Source organism: Bicyclus anynana, chromosome 4 (assembly GCF_947172395.1).
Source record: "Bicyclus anynana chromosome 4, ilBicAnyn1.1, whole genome shotgun sequence".
In the NCBI taxonomy this organism is placed as follows: Eukaryota; Metazoa; Arthropoda; class Insecta; order Lepidoptera; family Nymphalidae; genus Bicyclus; species Bicyclus anynana.
In genome coordinates this window covers 9,717,937-9,731,219 of record NC_069086.1, presented here as the reverse complement: position 1 = coordinate 9,731,219, position 13,283 = coordinate 9,717,937, and the positions used below count along the sequence as shown (strand labels likewise).

Here is a 13,283-nt window from a genome sequence, read left to right as displayed (position 1 = left end):
AAAAAACAATGCCAAAAATGGCGGCCAAGTCAAAGAAGCGGCTGTCTAAAATTGAAAATAAGCTATTAAAATTAGAAAAATTGGAACTCAGTGATATTATATGTTCAATATGTCAGTCAATTTTAGTAGAACCTGTAACCCTGCCGTGCCATCATGATTTTTGTCAATGTTGCTTTAATGAAAGTATCGAAAATAATGCTTTGTGTTGTCCTCTATGCCGATTGCGAATAAGCTCTTGGCTACGAACAGCGACAAAACAAAAGAGTGTAGTTAATTATCAACTTTGGAATTTCATTAAAACCAAATTCCATGAGGAAATCGACAAGAAAATTAAAGGAGAAGATATAAACCTGCCTTCAGGTATTCCCAGTATTGATTTCAGCTTCATAGTTTTTCATGAGGTCTACAAAAATTATTAATATTTTTATGTTTACAGATACTCCATTGCCTAGGCTAAGTGCACCAGGAGAGATAAGATCTGAATATGAAACAGAACTCAAAAGACTCAGAACAGAACGCTTGAGGCTTGAAGAAAAACAATATAAGGAGACTGAAATTCTTATAAAGTAAGTGGACTTTACTATGTTCATTTAAATACTAAACTATATTAGGAGATTTATATTTGATATATGGAGGAAACTATATGGGTACAAATAAAAATTTTATAGCCAGCCTATTTTACTAGCCCACCATGGGCCTTTTTCATTAAAGTAAGGGGATTTGGATTTTATTAATAACTACGATCTGTGGGCTGTTGCGTGGTGTGGGTGACAGTTTGTTACACTCTTGATAGTTGCAACAATTCATGATAATACTATGTATTATGAATATCATACAGGCAACTGTCACCCGCATCATGCACAAACTGTAGTGGATGTCAACATCATACAACCTTGTTCACATGATATGAATATCTCTCTAAATCTGAATCTGTCGCACCCTAAACTTTACCAATCAATGAGTTGTGCCTTAACTTAACAAGTTTAAAATAATAATTGTAGGAGGCTCCAACAAGAGGAACAAGAAACTCATAAAAAATATTTGGAAAGTCTGAAACAGGATGAGTTCTTAGCGCAGAAGTTGCAAGAAGAAAGTGCTAAAAGTAATTTAGAAGAGTCTAAAAGAAAAACAGCCAAAACTTCCTTTACCAAGGCCAGGTTAAAGCCTACAACAATAGATAGTTATTTAACAAAAAGTATAACACAGCCAACAAGTGTTAATAAGTAAGCTAATTTGTAATTTATTTAAATCATCTAATCAAGCAATTTTCATAGAGTACTAGCTTTTTTTATATTGCCTAATCCTAATCTATGTTAGTGTGAAATACAAAATACTAATACTAATACTAAAGCTAAAATTAATTTAAATATCTGCCTATGTATATTTTTTTTTGTTATGCTTTTTAAAAGCTAAGTTAAAATTTCTCACATTTTGGCACTCATTCTTTTTTATTTAAATTACCTAAAGTCTGTTAAGTCAAACATTGTTCATAAACTGAGTTACTTGAATTTTTATGTAAAAAATTTCAGCAGTCCATTGTTAACGGATGATAATAGCAGTATTGATACCTCAACTCCACCATCCACCAAAGCCATTAACAAAGTCTCTCCAGAAATATTACCAAACTATGGAAGACTTTTGAAGAACTTTTTAGATAAAAAACTAAAAACTGGAACTATTTGGAATAAGGAAAACGGTGATAAACTGAAGGAAAAGGTAAATTTGTTTCTATCTTAAAATTATGATATAAAGTTTTCTGTTTTACTGAGATCTTTATCTGACTACTCAGTTCAGGCATAACATCTGTTGCCATTTTATCTGATTTAAAAAAAGGTAGTAGTGATGCTGGAGTACTTATACTAATACTCATGAAATAAATTTAGGATACATAATGTGACTCAAGATTTTTTTAAAAAGGTCTAAACATGTAATGTCAAAATATGTCTAAATACATATGAATTAAATAGTTATAATTGATTTATAGTTTTGAAGTACCTGTGACATTAACCTTACCAAGCGTCAAAATGAATTTTAATTAATTTTTGTCTTGTATATTGATGACCCTATTTTATTTAAAACTCAGCTGTATACTGTAAACAATTTAACTGAAACTTATTGTGAAAATAATTATAACATAATGTTACATACATACTAAACTAATGTTTAATTATATCAATTTCAGGAGGAAGAACAACAAATAAACGAAAAGACAGCCAGTAGTAAAGAAAAAACAAATGTCAAAACAAAAAACGGTATACAATCAGTTCGCGTCTCCTTACCACTGCCACATACAGGAATATTGCAACACAAACCAAGTTTGCCAGACAACAGGAATCTTGAAACTGGTAGCGTTGATTCAATGTGCCAAGAATTATGCTATTTTAAACCTATTGAAGGAACTACACCAACAAGGTATGTCTTTTAAAAGCATTTTTATTAAAATACTAGTAACTTCGTCTGCGTGGAGTCCAGTTTTTCGCAAATCCCGTGAGAACCATAGACTTTTCCAGGATGAAAAGTAGTGTGTGTGTGTGTAGTAGAGTTAATCCAGAGAAAAATCTATTTCCATTCAAAATTTCAGCCAAATCACTTCAGTAGCCGCAGCGTAAAGGAGGAACAAACATACATACATACAAACTTTCGCATTTATAATATTAGTGTGATAAAATCAATTGCTGTCGTACGCAAGCTCAAAAACAGCTGACTATACTACGTCGTCGTCGTTATCAACCCATATACGGCTCACTGCTGAGCTCGAGTCTCCTCTCAGAATGAGAGGGGTTAGGCCAATAGTCCACCATGCTGGCCCAATGCGGATTGGCAGACTTCACACATGCAGAGAATTAAGAAATTCTCTGGCGTGCAGGTTTCCTCACGATGTTTTTCCTTCACACCCTCCGGAATCGGAGGCAGAGGTCATATCCACTATACTACAGCACTACTCAATGCATACTGTTTCCCAACAAACAAATTAAAAATGAGAGTATAAATTGCTAGTTAATTGACATAATTATAATGGGGATGATGACTATTTTTGAATATATTGATTTTTTAAATAATTTTTAATATATATTTTTTCAGTTTCAACACAAGCAAGACTCTACCATTGAGAGTGCCTGGATTGAGGGTAGATAAAGAAATTATTAGTCCTCAGAATAAAATTACACCAACTCGTGATCAATACATAGAGGGTCTGAGTCAACTGCGAAATTTGTCTCTGGCTCAAAAACTACCTTCAGCATTTGTCGTAGCACTCAGTATATTGAAATCTAAAAAGGTTAGTGATACAAAAACTTTTTTTAAAAAATGTTTATTCAAAATAGCAAAGTAATATAAATAATAATAAGTGTTACTATTTTGTGGTGAAAAAGGATATAACTGTATTAGTGGACGCCCGCGAATTACTCCGCCGCCCTTAGACTCTATAATCCGGCCCTATCGCAAAATCCGTTCATACCTACTAACTATAAACTACCTCCCTGCCAAATTTCGGCTTTGTACATCAAGCGGTTTTCAAGATTTCGTGATGAATAGCCTTCCACATAATGTTAAGACTCATAATGAAATTATAATTATTAAATATAATGTGATTTAAGAAATTTTAAAATTCAAACTCAAAACAGGGTTTAAGTTATTTATTCTATTCAACTTTCCCTACAAACTTTCACCTCCTTTTCTTTTTATTTTAGGGATAAAAAGTAGCCTGTGTTTTGCTATGTGACAGACAGACATTTATAATGTTAGTACAGATTATGTAAAATGTGATAAAACTAAGTTATTATTTTCACAGGAGGTTCCCAAAAAGTTGACCAGGTCAAAGGTGAAGAAAGCAAATAACATATGTGTGCCTAAACGAGTTGTATTAAACAAAAACAAACAAGCGGAACTGGTTGATGGAATCACTAAATCAAACGCCGAAGTATCATTGCGACGCACCAGGTCTATGGGAAGCATTTCGAAGGGTGAAAACGAAATCACTCCAAAGAAAAAAGTGAAGGAAAGAAAATCATATTCTGACAGAAAGCCATATTTGAGAAGTGACTCTAAAAGAATGCACCTCAAAATGTCGTCATGCAGTCCACCATCATTGGAGGCTAATAGTAAGGTTAGTTTAGCTGTTAAAAATTTATCTAGTCCATTGGAAAATTGTGATGTAAACAACATTTTGCGGGAGCAGCTACGGATCGAGAAAATAATTGAACAGGAGAAGAATGATTTTGAGTTAGCACGAAGGATGGAGGCCGAGTGGAACGGACGCACGCTGCGCCGCGCGCCCGCCAAGCGGCAGGTCACCCTCAACTACGATCTGAGACCTGCTAAGAAACTTAAAGTTTAGTGCAGCTACCTCAAAATATAATGGGGATGATGACTAGGTTTGAATATAATGATTTTAATGATACATTCGGGTAAATGTTAACTAATTTATACATTAAAAGCAAAGATTGTCTGGATATTTGCAAAACAAATAAGATTAACATCTTTTATCGTATTTAGATGAAAATTCATACAGTTTTAGCTTCCTTACATTAATTGTAACATTTTTCAATATTTGAACTATAAACATAATCGCACAAATGACAAAGATATTAGTCATTTTGTTTGAACGCCCATACAAATCTAACGATCATTATGAGCTACGACGTCATTAAATCGTACCATTTTTTATGGGGCATTTTTCAGGGATCCGTGGCAGCGCCGCAAATCTGACCCTTTAAATCCCTGTACCTCCGAAAGTAATGATTGCAGATACCCTGTTACTTTTGCAAAATTGCTTTATTAGCATACTCCTAATTTATATACAATTTAAAAACTGTCATCATCCCTATTAAGGTCTAAGATCCGATATTAGAAATATATACCCAGATCTGTTATTCATTAGTGCTTTGAAATAAAAGATACATTATGTTTACAGTGACACATTGCAAATATGTTGCCTAGTTAAATTGCGGCAAAACGCATTTTTCATACAAAATCTAGGAAACCGTTAACTAGGTCATAGACACCATAATACAGATAAATTTAGCATAAAATAAGCTTTCATTTGACATATTAGATGACTAACTGATGAGGGTATGTGGATAATATTACTTAACTGTTTGTAGCAATCCCACAGTTGCAGTGTAAAAGTATGCAAGCCTTTACTTTTTAAATTATTTTGGGTTTAAACTGGTTACGAGTACACATTTTTTTTTGGGAAGGATATTAAATAAATAATTATGCATTTAATACTATCCGCAAATTAACTAAGCATCCCATGTGTAACGTGTCAATGTAAATAGTTTTCTATCATTTATTTCTCATCCCAATTATAAACAGATGAGGGTAGGCATATATTTCTTATGCCGCGTGTCGTACTAATATAGCCATTCTCAGGTAGAACCTGTTTACTTCAACGTTGCGCGTCAAATAGTTAAGACTACAACCCATTTGAGTACTTTCTCGTATTGATTTTTAACTTTAAATTCAAGGAGCTGTATGAAATATTTGTAGCATACAGTCAATGCTATCAAATCGTTCATTTATCCGTAAATCCGTCGAGATAGTAAGACTGCTTTCTCATAAGAAATGTGTATGAATGTTTGTATGTATAATGTACATTACATCTAAACGTCATATTTCCTTCTTGATTCTGATTGTCGTTCAAAGCTTGCTATTTTGAATTTAAAAAAGTACTGAACAATACTCAGTCAAATAATTAATAATTGCTTGAATTAAATCAGTGAATCACTTACCCTGAGAGCTTTTAAGTTTAAGAGGCCGTGTATTTCGAGTAAATACTATTTTATAATAAATCCCACCTGTTTTAATGTCAAATTGAAATGTTAATTAATTCTTTTTAGCAATAGATTGCTTATCAAGAATTGTAAGTTATTTATTGTTAGAATAGTGCTTTATAGTGCAACTATTTTAATAGACCATCATTTCAACCAAGTATAAACCCTGGCAAATAAGTTGAACATAATGGCGGTCATCTGATAGTTGACTCACATCAAATTTAAGTAACTACAATTAGCCTAAGCTAGTCTATGTAAACTAAAGTGATAGACGCATGCTTCTTGGTTGCCCAGTAAGTACATTAAAGATGTTTAATTGAAAAAATCGTATACTAAAGTAATGGCGTCAACGTGTTGCTATGGTTACTCATCGTATATCGCTAACATCCGAAAATAAGTCACTGCGCATAGTTCAACTTATAGGCCGCGTAATATACATATTGCATATTTTACTTATGTAGATAATTTCCAATAAACATCGAATAGCTACATGAAATAAGCTGCAAAAATATTGTTTGCCGCGAACGCGCGTGTAAGCAAGCAAAGTGGTAAAATTAAACAAAAATTGAAGCGATTTAATAATAAATCCTAAGAGTAGCAAGGGATTCAACGGCACGAAGCCGCAATACCTATTAACTATACCTAACTTTACCTTGCTACAGCAAGCAAACTATATACATACCTATGTAAGAAACATATTTTAATATATAGCATTCTACCAAGTGGAATAAATTTTATCTTGATATTATTACATTATTGTTGTCTATGTACCTAATTGTTTTAATTACTTACTGATAGTGCAGTAATAAGTGTGTGACGTTTTAAATTTAAAAACATCACTTTAGAGCTCCAAATACATAACGTCTTTCCAAGTCAGTTATGTGAAAACTGTATTTAAAGACATTTTTTTTTGTATGATTTCAATATCAATTATAACAATAATTACATTCAGCGTAGTTATCATGTAATATTTTATGATAAATATAGTATATTTTTCGTGTAAATATAAAATCCTAAAATGTTGTCTTCCGAGCCATAGCTATACGCCTATACCTACTATAGTTATACAAGTCATATTCCTGTAATAGTATCACATGTCTGCACCATTTGAAATACTCCAGTCAAAATAGACATAATCTTGCATAATTTCCCAAGAAGTTTACCATTTACTAGAACGCTAAAGTTGCTAAAGGTCAGATATAATGAAATTGAATCCCCGTGGAACCCGTGTGTAAAAAATGTATGCAAGGTCAAAGTACCGCAAAATTGGGATATTTTTTTAACACACAATGGATGTACATCGCAGACGATTTATATATTGGTCTAAGGTGTGTTCCTACTATACTACACCTGCAAGCGAACGTATTTGCAAATTAATACATTGATTGGTTTGATTGTTGAAAAATTAATACGACGTTAGTAAATTTTAGAATCATTTTCCCAAATTAGGGAAATGTGTATGCTGAACTTCCAGGCTTCCTTATTTATAGGAGTGGATATGAAGATTAGACCCACCACGCTGCTCCCATGAGAGTTGGCGGAATTAGATCTTGATTTAATGAACAACCACTGACAGATGTTAATGATAATGACCGGGAGCGGCGGCTTAATGTGGTACGTGGGTAAAACACCGCCAACTTCCCGACTCCTATTTTAACTGAAAACTTCTTAGAGAGAAAAACTAAACTCTTAGGGCTAACTTGACTGGAAAATGGCATGTAGGTACCTACCTAACTTTTAATTCAATTGAACATTTCGTTCATTTTACTTTCGAAAAATAAAATATAACTGAAAATCATTATTTTTACTGATTTTTAAAGTAGTTTTTTAAAATAATACCTATCACATTACATGTTTATAGGAGTAAAATAATTTATAATTAAAATAAAAAAGGTACATTTCACGAATGTAATACGGAATTTGTATGTCCTGTAGAATGATTGTTTAAAATAAATAAAATGTAGGTAGAATAAGAATGTTAAATAATAATTATTGAGCCATATACATACAAAGCAGGCCATATTGAAAGCTTTGGACTCTACCTTCTCCTTATACATCCTAAACAAAAGAAAATAGCAAATAAGGAAAATGTATCTCGTCAATTTAATCCCTGTGTTATGTATTTTGGTAAGACATCTAAGATGCATTATTATTAATGGCTTTAGACTTTTAGTAAGAATATCTATATAAATATAGATTGTAAGAAAGTATTAATAATATTGCTATTCAACATTCTGAATATCTAAATTGTATGGTGTCAGTTCTACTAGAAACATAAACAGTTATTCTATAAATATTTTCCTTCACGTTCACGTAGCTTTACTCTATACATGCCCTGTATGTTTTGTTACTTTCTACCCGAACTGGCAAATCGTTCTCGTGTAAGTGGAAATTTCACAATGTCGCCCAGTGTTGTCAATTTTATGACTGCTTCCTGTCACTGCCGTGCCTCCAATGGCGTGCAAGCTACTCAGGGGCTAGGCGGTGCAATGCCCCGGGGTCCTCCAGCTCAGGGGGCCCTAGAATCCTTACCAGAAAATCGCGATCTATTGCGAAAACAAAATGTACAATTTCGAAAACAAAAGAAGAGTTGATGATAAAAACTTAGCATTTTTATGTTTTTGTATATATTTAATATTTTTACTTGATAAAACCAAACCAGTCTAGATAGTGTGGGGCCCCAATTTTCATCACTTGCACCAGGGCTCTTGGTTACCTAAGCTACGCCTTTGCGTGCCTCGTGTGCATTTGAGCGAGGTGCAGCGAAATCCATGATCCATGATCCATAATTAAATATAGGTACTGAGGCGATGTAATACTGATCAGGTCGCTCTTATAGAGTCAATCAACTCTGACACTGGGCATGCTCAAGCCCATGCTTAAGATTGTCCCAGAGTCCCCGTATCGTTATTCGGTAGTATTCGGTATTCACACTAGGTACTTTTGAAACCTTATTTTTATCAATACCCATTTTTTATATTGATATAAATTTTCATCACCTATATTTAATAGCCCATAACATACCTTTGATCTATCGAACCTGTTTTATGTATCACAAATCACAATTGATTGAAACAGCACAGTGGAGCAGTGGGTAGAGACCCTACCTTCTGCATCCCAGGGCTGTGGGTTCAACCTGGGTTATTTATTTATTATAATTATTTACGTATGTTCATTAGCTATCCTTCAAATGATTTTCTTTGGGCCTATATAGTGATGTGTGTATTTTCCAAATATATTTATTTATATTTTTTAGTTCCTAAATCTACCTCACTAAATTGTTGAGCCTTTCTGAACTGACACAATATGTTTAATGATGTGTAATAAAAATAAAATTGTATGTAACATAAAATGTAGTAGGTTTAAGAATGTAATCCATAAACAATTTTGTGACTTAGATAATTGTCATTGTATTGTTTTTGCATAATAACGATCTCTTACTGTATGGAAATTTCGTGTGAAAATCAGTCATTTAAATATAATTATTATTGGTTAGTATTTGATAATATGATTGTAAATGAGAAATAAGTAATATATTTGAATAAAATGCTTCAGTTCATCGTTATATTAATATAGAAGAAAAACTTATTTCATAAAGTTGTATGTTTTGCATACATTTTAACTATTTTATAAGTAGAAGATGTGTGATGGTCGCCACTCGCCAGACAATTTCAATGTTATTTTTGTAAATGCTTGCTGTGATATACCACAAGTTCTTGTACTCAATAAAAGACTTTCAAGCTTGTGGTAAGAAGTTTTAGTTTTAATTTGTTTTAATTAGTAAATGTGTATTCATGTGTAAATAATAATTAAAAATTTAATTAAACAAACTTTTTTAATAAAAATATTCAACTAAATGTTTATTAAATTATTTAGTCTTCATGATAATCCAATCTTCCCTGTCCTAGATCTGCAAAAAAAGAAAAACAACTCTTGTAACTTCATTTAATTTTAAAATCCCTATAATTCAAATGATTACAAAAATATTGTAGATGAAAGCAAGTTAAAAAAATATTGCTGTGTGTGTAATAAACAGTTTAGCTAGTTACTCAAGTTAATACAGATTTTGTATGGTGTAAATAAAGAAACAATAAATCTTTACAAAAATCGAAATTTCACTGGAGGCACAGACAAGTCATAAGAGTCCACTAAATCTATATAAAATATTAAAATCTCAATGTCTATACTTAAATTTATGAAATCAATTTCTGTCTCTCTGTTCTTTTATATGTGGAACTACTCTTGTTTTTTTATTAATTAATATTAATAAAAAAAAATTATTGGCTAATGCCAGACGATGAACACATACCCTAGAACCTGCAAAGTGGGTCTCAGTTTGTAGCATCATCCAAGTCAATTTCAAAGTTTCTTCTTCAGTATGCTTGAATTACAGCTGTAAGATATATTTATATTTTGTTATTATTTTTATCTAAAAAAAGAAATCTGTGAAAAAAGCTTGTGCATTTTTTATTGCAAATTAAAAACATCAATTATTTTAATGTAATCACATAAGAACACACATTGAACTTTCTATAGACTACAAAAACTAAAATCATTTCCCTCATATGCACAAATAAACATCACAGGACATACCATTGCTACAACTCACCACTTTGAGGTGCCACACTGATGGTAGTTTCCTATTCTTGAACATTGCAGCCACATTTAGTCCACACAGAAACCGAGGCATCAGCTCCTTATAACCTTTCGCAATAAATATTATTTCTCACACCATATACAAGATACATTCATACCCAATTCACATTTGAATTGAGATCAATGCACTCAACCATTTAAAAATGAACTACTACTTACTTTTCACCCTCTGTTCTACCATTCTTCAACAGAGCATTGTTTACCCCAAACACAATTGAAACATCCATCACAGAATACATACTTTATTTAATACGATATCTCGCACATCATACCATTTCACTTGTTACACACAATTGAGTCCTCCGAGACTGATACAATCAAAATAGGCTTACAATTCTGTTTATAAACAATCTGTACATAAATACTAAAGTCTATGTAATAATATTAAAATGTTAAACTCTCCCTGCTACAATCATCTCTGCATACACATCCCGAAGGCTCACCTCATGTTTGAGATTTGTTGTTCCATCCACCACCAGAGCTGGCCGAACCACCCCCACTATTACCACCCCATGATTGTCCACTGGGCCAATTCCCTTGGTTCCAGTTACCATTTTTTCCACCATTCCAATTAGGGTTGCTCCCCTGATTCCAAGCTGGAGGTGGTCCATTTTGTCCCCAATTTTGATTACCATTCCAATTTTTACCAGAACTACCTTGAGGAGGGCCTCCTTGCCAGTTGTTTGGGCCTGCATTGCCCTGTCCTCCGAGAAACCCACCCCACCCAGCTTGGTTAAGAGCTGCAGCCACAAGACTTATTGGCAAATTAAAGTTAGGTGGTGGGCCACCATTAGGGTTTATTCCCAAATTCTGCATGTTCAGTGTGTCTATATTGTTACTGTTTCCATTGCCTTTACCACCACCGGCTGGTCCAGGTCTATTGCCATCCCAATTGTTGGAGCCATAAGGCTCCTCTTTCCAATTCTGGTTGGACTTGCCTTTGATTTTTGGTGCTGCACTAGAGACAGAAACTGATGCACCTTTTATTACATGATCTTCACCACAGAGACTCTGAGCCACTTCAGGGTCTAAGAAAGTAACAAAACCAAAAGCTCTGAATGGCCTCGGAACAAATACATCTGTTACTTCACCAAACCTGGAGAAATATTCACAGAGGTCTTCTGCAGTCATATCTTCGGTACACCTGCCAACAAAAACTTTGCAAGGCATCTGTGGTACAACTCCTTCTTTGGAGTTTGGTATTCGGACATCAACCCAACGACCATCAATGTTATGTCTTTGAGCCAAGGCTCTCATCTGTGAGGCGTAGGTAGCGAATCTCACAAAACCAAAACCTTTAAAAACACCATTTTTATCTTTTTTCAATTGAACCATTACGACTTCGCCAAACTGCTCAAAGTATTGTTTAATAGACTCTTCAGTAGATTTCCAAGGCAGACCGAGGCATATAAGATCTGAGCAAGTAAGCTTCTTCTCTAAACGTTTTGTTTTTGCTGCTGAATTTTCAGGTGATACATCTTCCATCTTTCGCTTGTTCTCTTTTGGGAAGACACAAATATACAAAAGTTTGCCCCATCCCGCTTCACTCGGGGGATGCAGTTTTCCATCACTAAGACGGATACCGCGAATCGTTTTGGTTTCACGATGGCGATATTTGAGGCCACAAGCTCCAGGAAACTGAGCTACTAAAGTCGACAGCAACAGAGTCCCGTCAAGTTCACAAGGAATCTCGACGGCGTTAGCATCATCTTCATCTTCACTAACTTTAATGTATTGGAAAGGATCTTCGTTGACAGTAGTTTTATTAGTCATTTTTAAAACACTTAAACACGAGTTTTGAAATTGTTATTTATTAGGAATACTAGCAATTTCTCTTTTCAAAAATCTAATTACTATTCACCATTCCCAAACAATTTATTTTTTTTCAAAATGGCTGACCCGCTGACGCAGACGCTGACTTGGGTCTTGACCTTCATTTGTGGTCTGTGGTCTTGACCATAGAGTATGAGTATAATATTGACGTTTGGACCCACAGAACACTAATACTCCGTTCGACCACAGAGTACAGACCCAGTCCAGTACCCACAGACCACAGGAGAGTACTAAAATGTACAGTACTACTGTACTACAGTCTGTAGTATTAATTCGGTAGAATTCTGACATTTCTATTTCCGGTCAGTCAATCATTTTTGATATTTAGTTGTCACAAACCTTTTTAGTGCGTATTTTTTTTTATCAAACCAAACTCATTCTGAATATGAAAATTTATTTTACCTAAAGGGGAATGACCAGTTTTGGGCTAGACAGCGGACAGACATCAAAATTATAGAATAATTAATAAGCAATTAAGATAATATTCACAATCCCGCTACTATTACTAAAATTATGCTAAAAATAAAAAGAATTTTAACTGACTTCACAGTAAGCCGCTTATTATACTCTTTGGTAAGCCGTAGACAAAGCAATAAGCTCCTTGAGTAGAATGTTGCCAGTAATTATTATCTAATCTAATAACCGTAAATAGATACCGTAATTATTACTATTATTAACTTGTAGTGCATCTTTAAAAATTTTTAAGTATGCCATCTATCACTCTGTAGAATATGTCATACCATTTACGGGACAACATATATAAAATTCTCGTGTCAGTTGCAATACTCCTCGATACGGCTTGACCGATTTTGATGAAGTTTTTGCAACGATATTTTATACTAATAGATACACTAGCGCGTCGAAACTGATGCGGTCAAAAGTGGCTAATTGTCTTACATTCAGTTAGTCGCATTGTCAACAACAAAAGTTATTTAAACATAGTTAATCATAGATATTTTATACTAAAATATAACTAAAATACTTATAGTGACACGGCATGCGTCGAAAATGAGGCGGGAA

General features: G+C 33.6%; 2 protein-coding genes across 4 annotated transcripts; one reads left to right on the top strand and one right to left on the bottom strand.

Moving 5' to 3' along the window:
* LOC112043266 (E3 ubiquitin-protein ligase RNF168) lies at positions 1-9,631 on the top strand. Its single transcript, XM_024078585.2, has 7 exons — positions 1-360; positions 437-566; positions 1,002-1,223; positions 1,530-1,716; positions 2,183-2,412; positions 3,082-3,277; positions 3,791-9,631. The coding sequence occupies exons 1-7, from the start codon at positions 9-11 to the stop codon at positions 4,334-4,336; spliced, it is 1,863 nt and encodes a 620-aa protein (XP_023934353.2). The 5' UTR covers positions 1-8; the 3' UTR covers positions 4,337-9,631.
* Positions 9,591-12,361, bottom strand: LOC112043293 (TAR DNA-binding protein 43-like). 3 transcript variants are annotated; one of them, XR_008252449.1, is made up of 4 exons: positions 10,874-12,361; positions 10,384-10,478; positions 10,084-10,167; positions 9,591-9,684 (listed from the first exon to the last, which is right to left on the bottom strand). XR_008252449.1 is itself a non-coding variant. In XM_052891518.1 (2 exons), exon 1 carries the CDS (start codon positions 12,201-12,203, stop codon positions 10,875-10,877), a length of 1,329 nt encoding a protein of 442 aa, XP_052747478.1. In that variant the 5' UTR covers positions 12,204-12,361; the 3' UTR covers positions 9,591-9,684; position 10,874. The 3 variants fall into 3 exon arrangements, 1 of the variants encoding a protein (XP_052747478.1); XR_002886670.2 differs by lacking the exon at positions 10,384-10,478; XM_052891518.1 differs by lacking the exons at positions 10,084-10,167; positions 10,384-10,478.
* Between the last annotated feature and the right edge of the window lie 922 nt (positions 12,362-13,283).